This window comes from Desmodus rotundus, chromosome 6 (assembly GCF_022682495.2).
Source record: "Desmodus rotundus isolate HL8 chromosome 6, HLdesRot8A.1, whole genome shotgun sequence".
Taxonomy (NCBI): Eukaryota; Metazoa; Chordata; class Mammalia; order Chiroptera; family Phyllostomidae; genus Desmodus; species Desmodus rotundus.
Window position 1 is genome coordinate 126,630,684 of NC_071392.1, and position 24,596 is coordinate 126,655,279.

Below are 24,596 nucleotides of genomic sequence, written 5' to 3' on the forward strand. Positions count from 1 at the left end.
GGAAGCATTTAATAAATCAAAGAAAGGCATTAAGGTCCTAAAAGCATTCTTTTGAAAAGTATATTCCTGGCTCAGGCTGAAATAATTCACTTTTTCAGTTGTCAACCAAATCATAAAATACCTGAGGACCCAGCTTTTGGGGAAGAAGCGAACTACATTTTCTAGGCTAGATCAAGCCTTTCATTTCCTAAGTTGCATTGCCTGATCCCACTAGAAGTGACAAATTGCCCTGGTGATTTGATTGAAGACTGAAACAGGGCTCCTTAACTGAATTCTGAGGGAGCTCTGAACTGATGAAAGCCAAACGCAAGAGCAGAGGGATCATTTCTCTTCCTCCGTTTCCCAGTCTGAGTTACATCAGTGCTTTTCTCCCCTGACAACTATCAGGGTTCACATTGTCAACTGGAAGAAAAGAGGTAATATCTATAAAATCAAAGGCACCAACAATTTCAGGGCAGTATCACTTCTTCTGTATGATAAACTAAAAGTACTTTAACAACATCTCATCATTTACCTCCACAGCAGTTCTGCATGATCTCAATACTCCTGTTCCTGTCGCGTACATCTCAGCCAGGTAATAAATGGCGAGGGGCTGCCCACTCTGAGATGCCGAGTAAAAGTATCTGAAGGCAAGTTTATAATCCTTCCATACTCCAGAGCCAGCTGAAAATTAAAATCATTTTGAGTCACCCTTTATTTATTTTTTTCATATCATAATCTTTGTATATAATGGTCATAGTGATGCCTGCTATTTTAAACGGAATGGGAAAAGCCAACCAAAAATTAGGCTGTTCTAGGGCCACTGTTTTGGGGGTGGGGGGGTTGAGTTTGATTATAAGTAGGAATATGGAAACTTTTGTTTTTGAAAATATTCAGAAACGTGAAGGACTGTTTAGTCTCATGAAAATATCTTCTCAATATAGCATAATAAAAGTTAATAAATAGGAGAGCAATTGGTGGTCTCTGAGGACCAGAAGCCTCACCATGATGTGTCTCTCCATCCTTGTCATGCCTTTATACTAGGAAAGCAGTATAGCTTCTCCCAGCCATAAGTATGGAGTTTGCGGCAGGCAAAACCCAGCTCCTGGAGGCTCTTGCTGGTACTCAACTCAGGCTTGGAGCAAGGGGCGGTAATTAACACATGCCTAGCAGCTGGGACCCTGGTTCTGGCTCTTCTTTGTGAGTTGGGCATCTCCAGGCACTTCATTTGCAAAAGGAGGGGCTTTCAGTAGTTGGTCCTTACATTCCCCTCCCGCACTAACGTTTCATAGCCTTTAGAAGCAAGCCATGTAGTGGATATGAGCAAACGCTGTAGGGGCAGATTGCTTGGATATGAATCCCAGCTTCACTGTGATCTTGGCCAAGAAGTTTAACCACAGTACAGCTCTGTTTGAACACCTATAAACTGTGGGAAATCCCGTAGACATTTTGAGATAACTAAATGAGTTAATACATATAAAGACTAATAAGCATTAGCTATTACTATTACTCTTACTGTAGAAACTTAAAGGAGTCTGATAGTCCTGAGCCTGTGATTTGGAATAAACTAGAGAAATAAGGCCATCTTAGACAACTCCCCAAGACAGCACAGAATAAGCCCTCCCTTGGGCTACCGTGGAAAATGCCAGCTGACTTTTTGACCAGCTGTGACCTCTTTGATGATGCAGCCTACTGTTATGCTAGCCCAACCTTTGATGGAAAGTTCAGTCCCAACCTCACTGACTTAGTTCAGTGACTCAAGTATGTTCAGATCTCCTGGTACCTGCCTTGACCATGCCCCATCTCAGTCCCCACAGAGATTATTATAAATCTTCATGGCTTTCTAAGATCTCCTACACCAATCACTCTACCTTTGTTCTTGGAAGCAATTTTGTAACTGCTAGTGCACTGAGGAAATCCTCACCTTCCTCTTTCCCCCGTCTCTCAGAAACACATATGCATCATCCTTTTCTCCCTGCCTTCATCTTTGAGTATGAGAAATCCCTCCTCTGTATCAAGCATATAGATCCTAAAGCCACCCAACATTTTCCAGAACCCCTTTTCATCAATTATTTCATCTCTCCCCTGATTCATTAACCATGTTCATTGATTGGTTTACTTTCTTCTGTAAAAAATTATACTAACATTTCTCACCATCTTAAAATCAACTCCCTCTTGGTTTTTGGTCCCTGTCATGCTACCACTACATCTCTCTCCTTCCATTTAAGTGTAGCACTTCCAAAAAATAATTTTTACTCACCTGCTTCCTCACTTTCCACTCACATTTCAACATGCTGTGTCTGGCTGCTACACCAATCACTCCAATGACCTCACTAACATCCTCAATATTCACAAGCCCATGGATATTCAACCCTTCCTTCCTCTCTCACTTGCTTCCTCCCTCTCTCACTTCCTTCCTTCCTTCCTTTGAAAATTGAGAATCAGGGGTGCTTATTCATTTACTCTTTCTTGAAAGTTCTATATTTGGGTTCCTTAAGATCACTTTCCCCCCTACTCCTTTGACCATATGCCTTTTCAGTCTTCTTTTGATCTCTGCCCATCTCTTTAACATGACACCAAAGATCACCAGATTTCCAACCATGGCCCTCTGCTTCTCTCTCTCACACACTCCGTTCCCTTGGATACCTCAGCTGTTCTTAACAAACACCTACAAGTTTGACCTTTCTTGTGAGGTTCATAACTTGCTTCTAGGTATGTGTATTGGATATCACAAGGTACCTCAAATTTAACCTTTTCAAAAGTGTGCTTCTGACTCTGTACCTCCTTGCCTCCTCTCCCAACAGGCATTCTTTCCTTGTATCTTCTTTTTTTTTTAATTTTAATTTTATTTTTTAATATATTTATTGATTATGCTATTACAGTTGTCCCATTCCCCCCCTTCACTCAACTCCATCCTGCCCACCCCCTCCCTCCCACATTCCCCCCCTATAGTTCATGTCCATGGGTCATACTTATAAGTTCTTTGGCTTCTACATTTCCTACACTATTCTTACCCTCCCCCTGTCTGTTTTCCAGCTATCATTTATGTTATTTATTCTCTGTACCTTTCCCCCCTCTCTCCCCCTCCCACTCCCCTATTGATAACCCTCCATGTGATCTCCATTTCTGTGGTTCCATTCCTGTTCTAGATGTTTGCTTAGTTTGCTTTTGTGTTTGTTGTAGGTGTGGTTGTTAATAACTGTGAGTTTGCTGTCATTTTTATTGTTCACATTTTTTATCTTCTTTTTCTTAGATAAGTCCCTTTAACATTTTATATAATAAGGGCTTGGTGATGATGAACTCCTTTAACTTGAACTTATCTGAGAAGCACTTTATCTGCCCTTCCATTCTAAATAATAGCTTTGCTGGATACAGTAATCTTGGATGTAGGTCCTTGCCTTTCATGACTTTGAATTCTTCTTGCCAGTCCCTTCTTGCCTGTAAGGTCTCTTTTGAGAAATCAGCTGACAGTCTTATGGGAACTCCTTTGTAGGTAACTGTGTCCTTTTCTCTGGCTGCTTCTAAGATTCTCTCCTTCTGTGTAATCTTGGGTAATGTAATTATGATGTGCCTTGGTGTGTTCCTCCTTGGGTCCAGCTTCTTTGGGACTCTCTGAGCTTCCTGGACTTCCTGGAAGTCTATTTCCTTTGCCAGATTGGGGAAGTTCTCCTTCATTATTTGTTCAAATAAGTTTTCAGTTTTTTGTTCTTCCTCTTCTCCTTCTGGCACCCCTATAATTCGGATGTTGGAACGTTTCAAGATGTCCTGGAGGCTTCTAAGCCTCTCCTCATTTTTTTGAATTCTTGTTTCTTCATTCTTTTCTGGTTGGATGTTTCTTTCTTCCTTCTGGTCCACACCATTGATTTGAGTCCCAGTTTCCTTCGCATCACTATTGGGTCCCTGTACATTTTCCTTTGTTTCTCTTAGCATAGGCTTCATTTTTTCATCTAGTTTTCGACCAAATTCAACCAATTCTGTGAGCGTCCTACTTACCAGTGTTTTGAACTGTGCATCTGATAGGTTGGCTATGTGTTCACTGCTTAGTTGAATTATTTCTGGAGCTTTGAAGTGTTCTGTCATTTGGGCCTTTTATTTTTATTTTTTTGTCTTGGTGTGTCTGTTACTTTAAGGGGCGGAGCTTTAGGTGTTCCCGGGGGGCGGGGTAACGCTGGTGGCTGCCTCTGACACTGTACATGGGGGAGGGGCCGAGAGGGAGCAATGGTGCTTGCTCCACTCTCCACCGGATTTCAGTCACTGCCTCCGCTACCCACAATCGAACCAGGCCCCTCTGGTGCTGGTTCCCAAGTGGGTGGGCTTGTGCATGCTCTAGGCCCCTGTGGGTCTCTCCAACGACCTCTCCTGTGAGGTGGGAGTTTCTCCAGCTGCCGCCCCAACCCCCACAGACGTTTTCAATCAGAGGTTTGAGGCTTTATTTCCCCGAGCTGGAGCCCTGGGTTACGAGGTCTGCTTCACTCCCGGCTGTTCGTCCTGGTTTATCTATGTGCGAATGTGGGGCTGCGGGGTGCTACCCGCTGCTCTGCCTGCCCTGTTCTCCGCCACTCTTGAGTCCGGCCCTCTCGGTTTATCTGTGTGCGAATGGGGGGCCGCAGGGTCTGCTAGTGGTCAGACTGCCTGCCCCGTTCATCCCACACTCCACCAGTCTCGGTCCTGCCACGGCCACGTGAGTCCTCTCCACCCCGGTGCCCGTCTCCGCCCCTCCTACCTGTCTGGATGTATGTTTCTTTTTTATCTACTTGGTGTCGGACTTCCTTGCCATTCGATTTTCAGTCAGTTCTGGTTGTGTGAGGAGGCGCAGTGTGTCTACCTACGCCTCCATCTTGGTTCTCCTCCTTCTGTCTTCCTCACATTCCTTTTCAAATTGCTATCTGAGTGTTCTATGTAAACCACACACACCAGTCCCTTGATTTTTGTTAAAAAAGAGTAGATTTAAACATCATATTCATAGCACTTACAGTAGTACATGAAGCCTAATTGAAACTGTGCATTGGGCCATCCTTTCTCTGCAGCTTTCTGAAAGTATTTAAGTGCTTCAGCATAATTCTGCAAGATAATTACACTGTATTACTCAGAGGTGTATGTATAACTACATGGTAAAATTATCTTCCATTTTTTAAAAGAGTATAGATAGCATTCTATGTGATTTAGGCTAATTAAAATAGTACTAGAAGTATTATACATTTTATTTATTAGATCATGCTAGGAAATAATTATCTCATTTTTGATATAAATTGTGTCATTTCCTACAGTGACAGTAAGTTTTGTCAGATACTGGGGAAGGTCACTCAAAGACAGAGGTTATGCTAAAAAGATAAATTATCAAAAAAAAATCCTCAGGGTTAGAAGATTTGTAAAGTTACCATTATATTAGGTTACTATTCCTTAGGTAATGAATAGGGTTGCTATTCTTGTTGCCAGGTTGTTTTATGTCTCTTTGGCAAATATTTCACTAGATCATTTTATTCTCTATTATCACATATGATAGTTTGGCAGAACAGGTAATAGAGACTAATTTCTTTGACTTAATCAATGACCATGAATTTTACCCTACAAATGCTAGAGACAAGTTGAAATGATAAATTATTTAACTTACCACAGGAACTCCTTTTCCATAAAAATAAAGAAGACCAAGCCCGTGAAGACCAATTGCATTGCCCTAGAACAGTTTTAAAAATCCAAGTAAAGTTCGAGAAGAATTAATGGTAAGGTAAGGACAATTACTGAAAAAATCATTCAAACTACTTGACATTACCCAGTTGGTAATTAATCAAGGCAGTTTAATCAGGCAGTTGGCAAGTTATTCTGACCCTCTCTAGTTTCTCCTTTATACCTTCATAACTCTTTTTAAAAAGATTTTTAAAAGATTTTATCTATCTATCTATCTATCTATCTATTTATTTATTTTTAGAGAGAAGGGAAGGGAAGGGAGGGAGAATGAGAGGGAGAGAAACATCAATGTGTGGTTGCCTCTCGTGTGCCCCATACTGGGGATGTAGCCTGCAACCCAGGCACGTGCCCTGACTGGGAATCCAACTGGTGACCCTTTGGTTCACAGGCCGGTGCTGAATCCACTGAGCCACACCACCCAGGTTCATAACTCATTCTGACTGAAGAAAAGGTAAATTAAATTCAAATCTTTCCTCCATTCTTTCATTCAGCTTTTATTTAGTGCTTGCTTTGTGTGTGAGTCCATAAAAGGCATGGGACAGAGTTAAGAGGTAAAAGTTAGAAGATGAATACACCATGATCCTTGCCTAGTGGGCTGACTCACTAGGTAGGCCCTCTTAAAGTGGTCATGTCAAATGTGGTAAGTCCTATAGTAGAAAGAGATCAAGTGTGTTGCAGGTACCTAGAAGAGGGACACTCAAAGGCCTGGATAAGACTAGGGTCTGAGGGGATTGAGTTGGCAGAAATAGTTACATTTGACCTAGGTTTTGAAGGATATATAGGAGTTTTCCAGAAGGGAGAAGTCTATGCAGATACTTGTCACCTGCTTTGCTCAAAGGAGATTACCATAAATGCCCAATAACATTTTAGGGAGTGTGAATTTTAATGAGCCATTATGGATAGTCAAGCATTGTTGGAATATGTTTCTTTATTCAAATTTGACTCATTTATAACATCACCAATTTTTTCTTTTCCATTTGATGATTAATTGCAATTTCTTTTTCTGATTTGTATTCTGAATTGTCTAGGGAATGGAGTATTCAGCACTTTAGCATTTAGCACATGTTCAAATGTATTGATATTTAGCATATTAATCCTTAAAGAAAGTAAACCTTGAAAGTAATTTCCCTACCAGAAGATTTACTTTTTCTTTCTTTAAAATTTTTTTTAAAGATTTTCATTTATTTATTTTTAGAGAGGAAGGGAGGGAGAAAAAGAGGGAGAGAAACATTGATGTCAGAGAGAAACGTCCATTGGTTGCCTCTTACACACACCTTGACTGGGGACTGGGCCCACAACCCAGGCATGTGCCCTGACCGGGAATCAACCAGTGACCTTTCTCTTTGTGGGACAATGTCCAGCCAACAGCCAACTGAGCTACATCAGTCAGGGCATCACTTTTTCTTTCTATCTTCCATCATGCATTTCACCCTATGGTGACTTAGTGAGGAGTCATATTTGGCCATTTATCTTTCATTCAGCAGATCTGTAGGTTTGTTTTATTGATTTATAGTATTTCCTCAGGAACTTTAGTTCTAACAGAAAATTCTCCAGATATCTTGTTACCACCTAAATGTAATTGTTGTGGATGGAGCCAGAGTACCCTCCCCCCTCCCCCCCCTCCAGTGATACAGGAATAGCACATAACTAGAGAAGGCATAGTTTAAAGACTACTTTAAGACTTCAAAGTTTGGGCCTGTTAATATCAAAGGGCCAGCTACTATAAGAATTCTTAAGGAGAATGCACCTAAATTTAAAGCAGGTGGTATATGTCTGCTCTCTTCTTCCTTCTTCTCCCCAAGAACATCTACTTGTGGTCCTAGGAGTATTAGAATAGTCTGGTCTGATGATAAGGACTGATGTGATAGATGTGATAAAATCTACTGAGTCTGTCTTCTTCTAATTACCCTCATATAGCGGTTGAGAAAAAAGGAAGGGAAGAGGAATGAGAGGAGGGAAGTGAACAAGAGAGAAGGACAAAGATTAGAGTAGTGGGGACAAATTACTTTTCTTCTCTGAGAGAGACCCTGGGAAACCAGGGGCTCATTGGATGACTCCCCAACTGTTTAAGGCCCAAAGTACCCTTTTATAACACTCAGGTCAGGAATGACCATGCAGGTAATGTAAGAAGTGCATTAAACCAGTTTATGGAGTGGTGGAGACTGAGGCAAGCCAGAGAGTACCTGCCCTGTCTAAAGGTAGTGGCAGGTTCTCATTATCTGCTCTAGGCAGTTACATTTAAAAAATAAATGTATATTTCAAGGGAACCAACCATATGGGAAAATACACTTGCCAATGTTACCTCAGACAAGGGTTTGATCTCCAAAATATATGAAGAATTCACACAACTCCACACCAGGAAGACAGACAATCCAATTGAAAAGTGGGCAAAGGACCTGAACAAACACTTCTCCAAGGATGACATACAGAGGGCCCATAGACATATGAAAGGATGCTCAGCATCACTAGCCTTCAGAGAGATGCAAATTAAAATGCAACGAAATACCATTCCACACTGGTGAAAATGGCCATCACACACAAATCAATAACCAACAAGTGTTGGAGAGGTTGTGGAGAAAAAGGAACCCCAGTACACTGTTGGTGGGAATGCAGACTAGTGCAGCCACTATGGCAAACAGAATGGAATTTCCTCAGAAAACTAAAAATGGAACTTCCTTTTGACCAGGCAATTCCACTGCTGAGATTATACCCTAAGTATCCCGAAACCCCAATGTTCATAACCATGCAATTTATAATAGCCAAGTGCTGGAAACAGCCTAAGTGCCCATCAGTAAAAAAGTGGATAAAAAAACTGTGGTACATTTACACAATGGAATACTACACAGCAGAAAGAAAGAAGGAACTCCTACCATTTGTGGCAGCATGGAGGAACTGGAGAGCATTATGCTAAGTGAAGTAAGCAGGTGGTGAAAGGCAGATACCATATGATCTCACCTGTAAGTGGGACCTAATCAATAAAACAAACAAGCGAGCAAAACAAACCAGAGACATTGAAATAAAGAATAAACTGACAGTGACCAGAGGGGAGGGGGTGGGGGATAATGAGTGAAAGAAGGGGAAGGGTCAAGTCAAGGAACATGTATAAAGGACCCATGGACAAGGACAATGGTTGGGGAGGACTGAATGTGGGAGAGGTGGGGGCAGGCAGGACAGGGGAGAATAATGGTGAAAAAGGAGGGCAATTGTAATTGAGCAACAATAAAAAAATAAAATAAATTGAATTTAAAAAATATATTTCATTGGAAATTCTGGGAAAATATACATCAAACCATTATGATGAAATTATGAGAAATTTCACTTTCTAGCTATCTGAATTGTTTTGGTTTTCATCTTATTTTATTTTATTTCTTAATTAAAAATTTTTTCAGTTACAGTTTACATTCAGTATATTTATTAGTTTCACATGTTCAGCATAGTGGTTAGATAGTCATATATTTCACAAAGTGTTCCCCCAATATTTCTAGTACCCACCTGACAACATAGGCAGTTATTGCAATGTTATAGATTACATTTCCTATGCTATAATTTACATTCCCATGCTTATCTTGTAACTATAAACCTGTACATCTCAGTTCCTTTACTTTTTCACCCAGTCCCCAAATCCCTCTCCACTCTGGCAACCATTAGTCTATTCTTTATATCTATGAGTCTGTAAGTGTTTGTTCATTTGTACTGTTCCTTACATTCTGTGTATAAGTTATATCATATGGCATCTCTCTTTGTCTGACTGACTTATTTTATTTAGCCTAATACCCTCTAGGTCCATCTGTGCTGTCACAAATGGTAAGATTTCATTCATTTTTGTGGCTGAGTAATATTCCATTGTATATAAGTACTGCCAGTTTTTTATCCACTGTTTATTGATGTACACTTGGGTTGCTTACATATCTTGGCTACTGTTAATAACTGCTACAATGAACACAGGGGTGCATATGTTCTTTTGAATTAGTGTTTTGGGTTTCTTTTGGTATATACCCAGAAGTGGAATTGCTGGGTTATATAAAGTAATTGCATTTTAATTTTCTGAGGAAACTCCATACTGTTTTTGACACTGGTTGCACCAATCTGCATCCCCACCAACAGTACACAAGGTTTCTTCTCTCCATATCCTTGCCAGCACTTATTGTTTGTTGATTTATTGGTGACAGCCATCCTGACAGGTGTGAGGTGGTATCTCATTATGGTTTTAATTAGAATTTCTCTGATGATTAGTGATGTTGAGCATCTTTTTCCATATATTAATTGACTACATAGATGTGTGTTTATTTCTGAGTTCTCTGATGTTTTGCATTACCTCTATGTTGGTTTTTATTCCAATAACATGCTGTTTTGATTACCATAGCCTTGTAGTATAGTTTGATATCAGGTAGCATGACACCTTCAACTTTGCTCTTCTATCTCAAGATTGCTGTGGTTATTCAGGTCTTTTTGCTTCCACATACATTTTTAGAATACTTGTTCCAGGTCTGTGAAAAAATACCATTTGTATTTTGATAGGAATTGCATGAATTTATAGGTTGTTTTGGGTAATACGGACATTTTAATGATATTAATTCTTCCTATCCTTGAGAACAGTATATGCTTCCATTTATTTGTATCTTCTTCAATTTCTTTCTTTAATGTCATATTTTTTGGAGTATAAATATATACCTCCTTTGTTAAATTTATTCCAAGATATCTTATTTTTTGATGCAATTGTAAATGGGATTATTTTCTTAGTTTCTATTTTTGATAATCATTACTGGTGTATAAAAATGCAACAAATTTCTGAATAATTATTTTAAGTCCTTCTACTTTACTGAATACATTTATCAGTTTTAGTAGGTTTTTGTATATGTGTGTGCAATCTTTAGGGTTCTCAACATACAGTATCATGTCACTACAAATATTGACAGTTATACTTTACTTCTTCCTTTCCAATTTGGATGCCTATTTCTTCTTCTTGTCTAATTGCTGTGGCTAGGAATTCCAGTACTATGTTGAATAAGAGTAGTGAAAGTGGACATCTCTTCCTTCTTCCTGATTTCAAAGAAAATACATTTAGTTTTTCTCCATTATGATATTAGCTCTGGGTTTGTCACATATGGCCTTTATTATGTTGAGATATGTTCCCTTTATTCCCACTTAGCTGAGTTTTTTTTTTATCATAAAAGGGAGCTGGATTTTGTCAAATGCTTTTTCTAAATCTACTAATATGATCATATGCTTTTTATTTTTTGTTTTGTTCATGTGGTATATAACTTTAATTGATTTGTGACTATTGTACCAACCTTGCATTCCAGGAATAAATCCCATTTGATCACTGTGTATGATTTTTTAATGTATTGCTGGATTCAATTTACTAGTATTTTGTTCAGGATTTTTGCATCTATGTTCATCAGGGACACTGGCCTATATTTTTTTCTTTGTAATGTCTTTATCTGTTTTTGGAACTCAAATAATGCTGGCCTTGTAAAATGAGATTGAAAGTCTTCCCTCCTCTAGAATTTTTTGAAATAATTTGAGAAGGATAGGTATCAGTTCTTTTTTGAATACATGGTAAAATTCAAATATGAAGACATCTGGTCCAGAACTTTTATTTTGTGGATGTTTTTGGTTACTGCTTCAATTGTATTAGTTGTAATTAGTCTGTTCAGATTTTCTGTTTCTTCTTGATTTTGTTTTGGGAGATTGTATGTTTCTAGAAATTTATCCATTTCTTCCAGATTGTCCAGTTTGTTGGCATATAGTTGTTTGTAATATCTTCTTATAATCCTTTGTATTTGTGTGGTGTCAGTTGCTACTTCTCTTTCATTAAAATTCTTTTTTAAAATTTTAATCCTCACCCAAGGATATGTTTATTGATTTCAAAGAGGGAGGGACGGAGGGAGGGAGGGAGAGAGGGGGGGAAAAAGAGAGAGAGAAACATTGATGTATGAGAAAAATTGATTGGTTGCCTCCCATACATGTCACAACTGGGGGTTGAACCCACAACTGAGGTATGTGCCCTGACTGGGGATCAACCAGTGACATTTCTCTTTGTGGGACAATGCCCAACCAACTGGGCTACACTAGTCAGGGTATCACTTTTTCTTTCTATCTTGCATTTGGATCAAACCCTCAACCTTTTGATGTATAAGATAATGCTCCAACCAGCTTAGCCACCCGGCCAGGACTCCTCTTTTATTTTTGATTTGATTTATATAGGCCCTCTTTCTCTCTCTCTCTCTCTCTCTCTCTCTCTCTCTCTCTTTTTTTTCCTTGATGACTGTGGTTAAAATTTTATCAGTCTCATTTATTTTTTCAAAGAAACAAATTTTGGTTTCATTGATCATTTGTATTGTCTTTTTTAGACTTTATTTCATTTGTTTCTGCTGTAATCTTTATTATTTCCTTTCTTCTATTCACTCTTGGCTTTGTTTTTTGTTCTTTTTCTAGTTTCTTTAGGTGTAAGTTTTGATTATTTAAGATTTTTCTTGTTTCTTGTCGTAGGCCTCTAATACTATAAATTTCTCTCTTATTACTGATTTCTGTGTCCCATAGATTTTGAGTTGTTGTGTCCCCATTTTCATTTGTCGCAAGGTATCTTTTTATTTCTCCCTTGATTTCATTGTTAACCCACTTATTGTTTAGTAACTATTATTTAGCTTCCTTGTGTTTGTGCATTTTTCAGTTTTTTCTTGTAATTGATTTTTAGTTTCATACCACTGTCGTCAGAGAAGATGTTTGATATAATTTCAATCTTCTTATGTTTATAAAAACTTGTGTCCTAACATGTGGCCTATCCTAGAAAATGTTCTGCATGTTAAAAGAATGTATATTTTGCTACTTTGTGATGATATGCTCTGAAAATATCAATTAAACCCATCTTGCATAGTGTGTCATTTAAGGCCACCATTTTCTGGTTAATTTTCTGTCTGGAAGATCTAGCCATTGACGTCAATGGGAGTGTTAAAATCCCCTGTTATGACTGTATAACTGTCAAAGTCTCCATTTATATCCACCAAAATTTGTTTTATATATTTAAGTGCTCCTATGTTGGGTGTATAGATGTTTACAAGGGTTATATCCTCTTGTCAAATTGTTTCTTTGTTGTTATTGTAGTGTCCTTATTATAGACTTTGTTTTAAAGTCTGTTTTGTCTGGTATAAGTATTGCTACCACAGACTTCTTTTGCATTTCCATTTTCATAAAATACTTCTTTCTATCCTTTTATTTCAGTTTGTGTGTGTTTTCCTTCCCAGGTGTGTCTCTTATAGACAGCATATATATGGGCCTTGTTTTCTTATCCATTCTACTACCCTTTGTCTTTTGATTGGAGTATTTAGGCATTTATATGTAAAGTGAATGTTAATAGGTACATATTTATTTCTATTTTATTCTTTATAACTATGTTTCTTTTTTCTCTCTTCTTCTTAAGGAAGTCCCTTTAATATTTTTTTTATAATATTGATTAAGTGATCGTAAACTCTTTTAGCTTTTGTTGTCTAAGAAGTTCTTTTTTCTTAGAGTAGAGTAGTTTTGGTTACAGGCCCTTGGGACTCATCTCGATTGGGACTCTCTGCATTTTTGGACTTGTGTGCCTTTGTCCTACACCAGATTAGGGAAGTTCTCAGGCATTCTTTTTTCAAATAGGTTCTCAGTTCCTTGCTCTCTCTCTTCTCCTTCTGGTACCCCTAGCATGCAGATATTCTTATGCTTCATGTTGTTTCAAAGGTCCTCTAAACTATTCTCATTTAATTTTTTTTTTCATTTTGCTGTTCTGATTGGGTATTTTCTGCTACATTGTATTCAAATCACTGATTCTATCCTTTGCTTCATCTAACCTGCTCTTGCTTTCTTCTACTGCAGCAATTTTGAACTGTTGTGCTCTGGATTATGGGTGTGCCACAAGATATTTTAAAACATGTAATATCTGACTATTTAATCAGGGCACTGACCTCTTTTCTCTTAGATTGTCCAATAAAAAAAATGACAACAGCCAACACAACAACAGCCAACACATCCAGTGTGAATGAATCAAAATTATATCTTTTTTGTCATATCAGCAAAAAATATAACATTATTTAGTGTGCTGCAGAATTCTAGTAGTTTATAAATGTCATGAGATAGAAAAGGTTGAAAGTTTCTGGTCTAGTGTATTACTCATTACAGAAAGTGTACTCTTGATTTCTGACTGGTACTTTCTTATGGTTTACATGTCCTTTTTTATGCTGGTGAAGTTATTCATCCCTAAGTTCCTTGAGCATCTATATAACCATTGTGAACTCTATATCTGGTTTATTGTTTGCTTCCATTTCCTTTAATTATTTTTTCTGAAGATTTTTCATTTTCTTTCATTTGTGGCATGTTTCTTTGTCTCTCCATTTGGCTGCCTCTCTGTGTTTGTTTCTGTGTATTAGGTAGATCTGCTATGTCTTCCAGTCTTTGTAGGATGGCCTTATGTATTAGGTGTCTTATGGGTCCCAGTGGTGCAGTCTCCAGGAATGTACTGTGTGTGTATTCTTATTATAGGTGAATTTTGATTGCTGTTTGCCCCTGTGTGGGGGGGTCTATCCTCAGGCTGGCTTACTCTGAGGATTGACCCCAGCTAGTTTATGAGATACTATGTGGGGTGCTGACCACACAAAGTGGAATTATCACCAGAAGGGTTTGGTGCCTGCTAAGATCTCCTATTGGATGTGCCACTTGTGGAGTTAATTGGGTCCTGCTCTGATATTGTCTGAATTCTGCTACTGTATGTGTTGATTTGGGGGCTTCTTGAGAGGGAATTCAGTGAAGGTCAATGTCAGAAACTCCCTATAACTTCCCCTGAGCAAACTGCTTGGAGCTACAATGGTATCCACAGTTTATGACTGCCCTTTCTGGGCCTGGGTGTGCAGTGAAAGAACCAAGCTGTTCACCACAGCTGGCTGCTTCCTGCAATAAGTTGGGGGGCAGATCAGCAAAAGGCCCAAGGCATCCTGAGATCTGCATCTGATTGCCTCCACTGGCTGCCCGTTTGGCTCAGTCACTGAAAGAGCCTCTGGCAGTACTTCAGTTGTATGAGGTAGGTTCTCAGTAAGTTACCAGGCAGGGGCAAGTAGTGTTCACCAGACTGATACAGATTCAAACTCTGTGCTAGTGCTGGGCCTGAGACCATTCAGAAAAAGTCCCAAAGTATACCAGCACCAGCTGCCACCTGCCAGGTGCCTGCAGACTTTTGTGTTGGGGAAGAGTCTTGGGTAGTAATTAGGGTGAGGCCTGCAGAGCTTATCAGGCTCAAATAGACCAATTTGGCCATATAAAGGCAGGACTCTATACAGGAATAGTTTGAGGGAAAAATGGCCTCCACCCTAGACACATGACTCAGTCTGTCTTGGATTCTGCTGAGACCTCCTTTAGATCCTGAGTTTAGCAGAGTGACGTAGCAAGGAGTTGGGATGGTGGAGCTAATTAATCTCTTGTGGGGTGTCAGCTGCAGTCAGGCTCTCAGGAAGAGGAGGAGTGGCCTGAGTCTCAGAGCCACACAACTCAGTCTCTGATATGACCTAAGTCCACCTAGACCCCACATGTCCAGTCACCCGACTCCTCTGCAGTGTGTGAGCTCAGCAGGGTTGGGTGACAGCAAGTCAGGAGGGTGGGGCTATTGCATTCCTCCAGGCTGATGCCCTATGGAGGGGAGAGAGAGTTCAACCCCAAAAAAGGTGGTGGCTGTGGGCAGTGTGGGAGAGGGACTCAGCACAGGGACCCTGGCAGTTGTCCCTTCAGCTCTCTTTCTGGAGCCACACAATCCGGTCTCTTCACACACAGCAGTCTGTTCTGAGCTGCCCTCCCTCTGCCAGAGCCAAGGGTGGTGACCACAAACAAGGCATTATATGTTGGCCCTTAAGAGGGTGCCTGGGTTTCTAGCAGACTCTTATCTCTCCCTGGCAGACAGAATCCCTGCTGATTTTCACAGCCAGATAGTATGTGGGCTCCTCTTCCTGGCTCTTGTGCTCTGGGCTGGGGAGCCTGGCCTGAGGTTGAGACTCCGTGCTTCTCAGGGGAAACTTTATAGCTGAGATATCCCTTAGAGTTTTAGCCACTGAACATGGGTGTGGGGCTAGCCCTTTTCATGGCTCTGCCCTTCCTGCCAGTCTTGATGTGGCTTCTGTAGATTCTTGGTTATAAGACTTCTGTTCAGCTAGTCTTTAGTTGGTTATTCAGGATGATTGTTCTATATGCTGGTTGTGTATGCAGTTTGGCCCTGGGAGGAGGTGACTGTAACATCCACTTACCATGCCACCATCTTGGATCCTCTCCAGGCAGTTGTTACATGGACTGGCATCCTTATATGGTCAGTTCTACCCATTTTCCAAGACAATTTTGATATCCAGATTTTGATATGAAATTTCCTTAATTTTAGAAACACTTTCTGGGTCAAACATAATGTTTGTGTAAGCAATCACCCCACATATAACTTCCACATTAGGGCCCTTGCTTAGGTTAATTGACATGAACTTACGGAGGAGATGATCATTTGGCAAATATTTAATGAACTCCTACTATGTACCAAGACTGTAGCCCTTCTCTAGTTGAGGAGATATGGTCTTCAGACAGTAGGGGAGAAGCCCTAAGGTAGAAGCAGTAAAGTTCTAGCAGTATGTAGCATGAGTGCAGGGCAAGTTCAGAAGAGGGAAAAGATTACATGAGCCAAGAAGGGTAAGGGTGGCTTTGTGGAGGGAGAGAGGATTAAACTCTGCTCTGGGGGATGAGTAGGATTCAGAATATGAGAGTCTGGGAAGGGAGAAGGAAGGGCAAAAGTATGGAGATGGGGATGGACCTGATATGTCCAGAGGTTTGAGAGAGAAAACAAGAAGAATGTAGTCCAATGTGGGCCCAGTATCATAGGATAAATGCTCATGTTCCTGAGTAAATGCAAGACAAAAGAGTTATAAAGTCTGTATCCTTGAATCCTGGTACTGATATGATTCAAAATCAAATTGAAAAGCAATTAAAAAACTAGTAAGAGTATGGGTGAGCAAAGAGTGGAAGACAGAAACCTTTTACTTTAGTAGTGACCCCAAGTGAGAAACCTCATAAATTGTCCAGGTTATGATAAAGGAATATATGGCCATGTCCACCTGACACCATTCAGAGCAATTACCTTAAATACAATGCCAGAGCAATTACCTTAAATACAATACAAAATAAGGTAGCTCAGGTTTAGAACATGAGTAACTTAGATCACTGCTGGTTACACAACCCTGAATAGCTTGGGACCTTGGTTAATTTACCCACTCAACTTCCTGGCATTATTCCTTTGGGCTGACAAATCAGCATTACTTTCCAGATTACAAGAGATTTTCCTATTATATTACCCCTTTTTTGGTTGGCTCTTCCTTGTCATCCTAATCTAATGCTACACCAGATAACTGTCTTGCTGAACAACAATTTCATATAAATTACAAGGGAGAGGAGTTGAGTACCAGTCTTCTCAGTGACTTACGCCACAATAGAAGCAGCATCAAAGCACTAGTTGTTTATAAATAAGCTCCAAGAGCAGCATGTGGGTTTCAAAAAAAGAACAGTTGATAATATTCCCAGATTTGAGCCTATCATTACCGCTAGTGTTGCAGTATGACATAATAATAAAATGTTTCCTGTTGTGCAGGGATAGAAAGTTTTCAACCATGTTAAACTGATGAATGTTGTGATTAGGAGCTCTTTACATACTGAAGGGATTCAGGGTAGTCTACTATGTTCTATCTGACAGATACCAGCCTCACTGAACCTAGCAACCAGGCAAAAACTTCAGTATAACACCATTTATATATTCCCTCATATACCCAATCCATTTTGCCTTGGATATGCTTTGAAGTTCACTCTCTAACTGGCCCCAGGCTGCCAAATATAATAACTGATACATAGTGCTTACTATGTGCCAGGCAGTGCTTTAACTACTTCACAATAGGAAGCACAGAAATGTCAACTCAACAAATCTTGACAACAACAATACAAGGCAAATCTTTATTTCAACTTCCCCATTTTATAAGTGGGGAAGTTGAGGCACAAAAAGATTAAGTAACTTGTTTCTAGTTGTTGGGAACCTCCCCGCCTGGTTTCAGAAGCTGTAACCCACCATGGCTAAGGCTGAATAAAAAGACCTTGGGACCATAAGCCACTAAGGAGACAAAACTTATCCTCCCAGCAGGGGCACAGCCTCTACACCTTTTACTTCACGCTGCCTGGCTCTTGGAGGATGGCTGGATAGTCAATGAGGGGTAAGATTCCTCAAGGAAGGAACAACCTAAGACAGACACAGTCACAGAAGGGGCCATCAGAGAAGGGTTTAGGGGATTATGGAGAAGGGACAAAAGACCCTCACCCCTTGGCATTGTTATAGCCTAAATCCTCATGCTATCTTTAAAAAGTCTCCTAATCTCTTGGCTGTCTTACTTCCCTTGCCTGACTTAAGCCTAAAACAATGCTGGAGGCAGTGCAGACCTGTGCTGGAAAGGGTGGTTGTGGGAGGTAATCAGGCCTAAGAAAGAATGCATAAAATCCTGTGAAATCTGCTTTGCTAAGAATGCCCTCAATTTAAATGTTAAGGGTCCCAGCATAAAATGAATTTGTTTCCCAAATTTTTATGGCCCTTTGGTGGCCACTCTATCTATCTGACCCTGACTCAGAATAACCCCTTATAGTTCTTTGAATGTAATCTGTTCCTTGATCATTACTGCCTGACAATGACTGATGAGCTTACATATACACCCTGTATTCCGTATGCAAACAAAACCCAATAAAAGCCCATTGAGAAAGAGGCTCAAGGCCTTTCTCCTCTGAGAGACTGTTGGTCAGCCTTTCCTCCCCAAGCAGATCATGTCTTGATAGACTTATTCTCATACTGGAGGCCGGGGGAGCTCTGTGGAATGGAGGACCCCCATACCTAGTTGCACAGCTAGTAAGTAGGAAGGCTGGCATTCAAATCAAATGTCTGCAGAGCCTTGCTCTCAATCATCTTGTTCTGCCTGCCTCTCTGACAACTTTCTTCTTGGGCCAGAGGGGTTTTCAGCTTTTGGGCAAGGTCCAGCAGGAGAAAACTGGGCATTTCTTGGTTGTTATTGTCCTGAAGTTACTGCTTTATCAATTGAGTTTTTCCTTCCTCTGTCCTTATCTACTGTATTTTATTTATTGTTTTCTGAGTTAGATGGCCTCATCTATGCATGGGAGAGGGGAGAGCTGAGCTTCTCTCTGGTCTTCTGCTAGGATAGCACAAGTCATTGGCATTGTCTATGTACCAAGAAGACATTTCCCCCCTGTGACCCAAACCCCATATTTTATAGTTAACAATATTCTCCTTCTCTTGGACACAAAAGTCCTCTTAGGCCTGTTAGCCAGGCATGAGGCTTTGGAGTCAACTGTTCAGCACCAGTCTGTATGTAATAGAAGCCAAGTATTTTCAAGTGTTTGCAGAAATGGGCTGAGTACATACCTTATTGGCTGCCATGGAAAAGTATTTGAAAGCAGTAGCATTATTTTGTGGTGCTGCGTCATTACCTTCTAAATACATCTGGAAAAAAATTAAAAGAGGATGTAAAAAACTAAGAAATTTGAGGGTATTTTAGAACTACATAAAGGTGAAGATTACACAACACTGTCAATGTAGTAAATGCCACTGAAATGTACACTTTTAAATGATGAATTTATGTCATATGGATCGCACTTCAATTTTTTAAAAAGGGAAAACTAAAGAAACAATCTACTAGATGCATTCTGGAGTGACCTTGCCCAAGGACCAAAACATGAGCCATACTTGTGTTTTTTCACATTTTCTAGCATCTAAATTTACTGTATGTAGCACTCTGGAAGCAGGGCACTTTTCCCCATGGTTACTAATAAATATAAGCTGGCTGCAGGGAGCCAAAGGCAGTACTTGGCAGAGGGAGTGGTCTCTGAAGAAGAAAGAACATTCCTTTCTACAGGAATGCAAGAGTGGACTTTGGTCAGCCTGGAGCTGGGTCTCCTTCTGGGAGTTAAGGAAGAAGAGACCTCATTGGATTGAAGAATGTACCAGTCTTTCATGCATAACTAGCCCTGATCTCCTGTTACATGCCAGGGGAAAGGATCGTGGGAGAGATTCTGAACTATACTCAGTCAGGAACCCTGGGACAGGTATACTTCAAGGTTGCTTTTGGTGTCTGAGATGCAAGTTGCTGCTTTCTGGGGCTTTTTAAAAACTATCATCTCAGGAATACTACCCTCATTTTGTAGCCAAATGCCCATCTGAGCTGCTTCCATGAAAGAAGCCTGCATCCCTGTACCCTACATTGGGTTGAATCAACTGATACCATTAATTTCTTAGGTTTTTAAAAAATGAAAGTTATTGATCAAGATGAAGCATGTACCTTTCCTATAAATGCCATGGCATTTGCACTTCCAGCCTTTGCTGCCTTTAAAAAGTAGTATAGTGCTTTCTGGAGAGAAATGGAACAGTATTATTGACGGTCATAAACATATTCTACAAAATGGCTTTTCAAAGAAAACGTTATTTCATTTAACATGCATTAAAAAACTCTATGAAATGTCCTCTTTCTTCAAGGCAGTATTCCAAATGCTATTGAGCCATAAGCTGAAGAATGGGAGAATGAATATATAAATATGTACACTATATATATATATATATATATATATATACACACACATATATATGTATATGTGTGTATATATGTGTGTGTATATATATAGACACCTATGCACACAAACACACATATTGTATATATGTGTAAGTGTGTATATACGAGGTATGTCCAGAAAAAGTATAGCCACTGTTAATATAATGAGAATGGTGTGCGCAACACTGATGTAACCTGGAAACCAAGGGAAGTGGACTGGAACGCACATGCATGGACAATGATGTGAACAATCAGTGGGGGAGGTAGGTGCCACTGAGTGAGCATGTGTACTGTGTAGCCATAACATTCAAAATGACTGAGTGAATAGAGCAATGAATCTGCATCAAATTATGTGTTAAGCTTGAACCTTCCTCTGTGGAAAGTATTTGGGTGATTCAGAAGGCCTCAGCTATGGACAACTGGTGATTGGCAGCTTTATCACGACAATATGCCCACTCATGCATCACGTCTCATGCAGAGTTTTTTTGTGAAACATCTAATCACCCAGGTTACTAAGCCTCTCTACAGCCCAGATTTGGTGCCCTGAAACTTCTGACTTTTCCCAAAACTAAAATCACCTTTGAAAGGGCAGAGATTTCAGACTATTGATGAGATTCAAGAAAATATGTTGGGGGATCTGATGGAAAATGGGAAAACTGTGGGAGGTCCCAATGTGCTTACTTTGAAGGGAACTGAGGCATCATTGTCCTATGTACAATGTTTCTTCTATCTTCTTCAGTAAACATCTCTATTTTTCATATTATGTGACCGGATACTTTCTGGCCAGACCTTAGTATATATGTGTGTGTGGAGATATATATACATATATCCTAGAGACCACACACACACACATATATATTTCAGTACAAATAACACTCCTTTTTATTACAAAATCATAAGCATGTAATTTGTAACATAACAATATCACACTCAAGCACACCATATGACATTTTAGGTGAAATGTTCAAGTTGCTGTCCATCTCGTGAGAGACACTCACAAACCCTACCAACCACACTCAAGTAAGCCTTACTTCTACCAGACCCTATGTGTGTATGTGTGTGTGTGTGCATCACATATATATTTAGAATGTGAGGACTTTTCACATTTGGAAAGGCTTTATGGGAATATGACTTAATGAGAACAGATAAATCCCAGCTGCACACCTAATGGTCCATTGTTTTGAAAAAGTACACATCTATGTTGATACCATGTACTTGTAAGACAGTTTATACAACTGGCATAATTAGGTATGTAGCATCCTAATATGTATAAGGCAGAATGAATAGGACCAGGCACTGTCTGCCTGCTGAGACCAGATATTTCTGTAGAGGTGACCTTGAGGCCAATTCTTTCTAAATCAAATTGAAGGATGCCAGCAAAGCTTCTGATTCTCTCTAGGTCATAACATTAAATGAAACACTCAGTCTAGAATGCATACGGTCTGCCCTGTCCCTTGCTGCCTCATTCCCTAGGCCTCATCCTGAACTCCCAGAAGCTCTCCTCAGAGATTATATGGAGTAATAAAAAAGTCAGCCCCGGGAATGAGAAATGAAGACACTCTTCAAAGCATCTTATTAGGACACAACTCTTCTGCACTTTAAAAAGCCTTAACTAGGCTGATGTGCAAGGGTCTGCTGCTTCCCCCAAAGAAGAAATCGTCTAAGGAAGAAATGTGGGTAGTTCTTTTATCTGTAAATTTGCTCTAGAATTATTGCTGACTTATTTGACAACCACAGGCTTATTACTGTATTTTTGGACTATAAGACGCACCTAGGTTTTAGAGGAGAAAAATAGGGAAAAAAAAACCAAACCCTGCTCCACTGCCGACCCCTGCCCTAGCGAGCCAGATAAGCTACATTCGGACTATAAGATGCACCCCCATTTTCCTCCCAAATTTTGGGGGGTGGGGAGCACATCTTATAGTCCAAAAATATGGTAGTTAAGTCAGTCTGTCTTGTGGACATAAATACAAATATCACCAGTGCTGGACCTCATCATATCATGTGTCCATTCATCCATCCATCTCCTTTCTTCTTTTTTAAAAAAATATTTTATTTATTTATTTTTAGAAAAAGGGAGGAAGGAAGAGAGGGAGAGAAACATCAATGTATGGTTGCCTTTCATACCTCCCCCCCACCAACTGGGGGCCTGGTCTGCATCCCAGGCATGTGCTCTGACTGGGAATTGAACCTGCAACTCTTTGGTTCACAGGCTGGCACTCAATCCACTGATCCACACCAGTTAGGGCTCTTCTGTTCTTCATTTATCTTTAAAAAGCTTGATTGAAACCTGATGTATATATGGTAGTATGCTAAATATTACAGGTGATTCATAGATAAAAAACACTGTGCCCACAAAAGAATATATATAAATGGCAACAAGACAATAGATGATAGGTGGGATAAAAGGAACACCAAAAAAGAATTAGAGGGGTATCAAATAATACATATTGTAATCAGTTCTGTGATAAGTATTTTACAAGTTTTTTCTTAACTAATCTTCCCAATGACACTATAAGGAAGGTATTGTTAATATCTAAGCCTTTTTAGTGACACTCAAGGGTCATGCATCTGGTACTGGGGTCCCACGAAAAGCCTGAATCCAATTCCCATGTACTTGGCACTCAGCCTTCTCAGTTAAAGAAAGAGGGCTTAAGTGATAAGGGTCTCACGAAAGATGGAGAAAATTTACCAGTGCAGAGGTTATCATAGGCTGGGAGAATAACATGAGAAAAGAAAGAAGATGGGAATGTCCAAGGTGTGTCCAGGAAATAGTAATTACTTCAGTATGACTTAAGTAGAATATCTAAAACCTAAGACTTGAAAAAATATGATGGGTCCATATTACAGAAATGTTGAATACCAGGCTAAGGACTTTTATTTTATTTGGTGGAATATAGAAGCCACTTAAGATTTATGAACATGAATAAATAAATTAAATGTATGCTTTACAAATTACATTTATCAGAGCCCGATATAAAAAGTAAAGGTATTTCTTATGAATGTCTCTATTGAGCCAAGATCCAAACATACTCTTAGATTACTATAATTTGTACACATCACAGCATCTCCAAGCCTTGGTTTCCTCATTCATGTTTTCTTCTGTGTGGTCCTGGAGCATGCTGTCCTCCCTTATAATGTCATACATTCATTGATTTAATTGTCTGTTTAACTGTTTGTCTTTTCCAATGTTGAATCCTCTATATTTAGAACAGTGTCTCCTATATGTTAGACACTCAGAAAATATTTCTGGAATGAGTAAATAAATGAGTGCATTTAAGAATAAATTTATAAATCTTTAAAATAAGAGGACTGGATTTTAATCTTTATGGTCCATTCTAGCTCTAGTATTATGATTCTATGAAATCATTTTCAAAGTCCAGTTTCAGAATTTGGCTCTCAAATATGGCAATAGTGAGTTCTAGAAAAAAAAGTTTCACACTGGAAAACTAGATTTGAACTGTTTAAAGATAATAACTCTATTCACCAGAAGCAAACAAGTATCTTGGAGCTTTCCACATTCTTCAATATAATCATTTAATAAAGACCAAAGGAATTGAAGTTTTCTGAAATTCCCTGTTCCATACTACTCCACATTCATAGCTTACTTGGCATTTCCATTCTCTTTTCTTTCTACTTAAATTAGCCTACCCTTAAAGCTATCACTTCAATACTTTACTAAACACTGAATAAAAATACCATGCAAGTTGTTTTGATGGATATGCAAAAGCCAACCTGAGTTCTTGCTTTCAAAAAGTTAAGATCAAGTATTCATTCATCTGTTATGGTCTGAATATTTGTGTTCCCCCCAAATTCATAGTTCATATACTGAAAATGCCCAAAGTGATAGGAGGTGAGGCCTTTGAGAGGTGATTGACAGAGCCCTCATGAATGGGATTGGTGCCTTTATAAAAGAGGCCCCAGAGAGTTAGCTCACCCCTTTTGCTATTCAAGGAAACAATGAGAAGTCTGAAAACTGGAAGAGAGTCCTAACCCAACCATGCTAGCACTCTGATCTCAGACTTCCAGCCACCAAAACTGTGAGAAGTAAATTTCTATTGTTTTAACTCTCCCATTCTCTGGTATTTTCATTACAGCAGCTCAAACGGACTAAGACTCCATCCATACATCCATTTTTCATAGATTTACTGACCACCTACCATATATTTTACTGATTCTAAGATGTATATCCCCCTTTAATAGACATTTCTTATCATCAATGGCATCGTAGAATTTGTTTGCAGTGTTTTTTCTTTCTCAGTTGAACATAAAAATGTATCTTATAATTGATGATAT

At 39.4% G+C, this 24,596-nt stretch overlaps 1 protein-coding gene across 1 annotated transcript in view; it reads right to left on the bottom strand.

Moving 5' to 3' along the window:
- The window catches only part of SEL1L2 (SEL1L2 adaptor subunit of SYVN1 ubiquitin ligase), a 72,945-nt gene that overhangs the window by 16,467 nt on the left and 31,882 nt on the right, over positions 1 to 24,596 (bottom strand). Inside the window, exons 8-12 of the mRNA XM_045194832.2 lie at positions 20,034 to 20,102; positions 19,121 to 19,198; positions 5,591 to 5,653; positions 4,953 to 5,040; positions 515 to 663 (exon numbers count right to left, since the gene is read on the bottom strand). Coding sequence (XP_045050767.2) covers positions 515 to 663; positions 4,953 to 5,040; positions 5,591 to 5,653; positions 19,121 to 19,198; positions 20,034 to 20,102 — 447 coding nt within the window. The remainder of the gene's footprint in view (positions 1 to 514; positions 664 to 4,952; positions 5,041 to 5,590; positions 5,654 to 19,120; positions 19,199 to 20,033; positions 20,103 to 24,596) is intronic.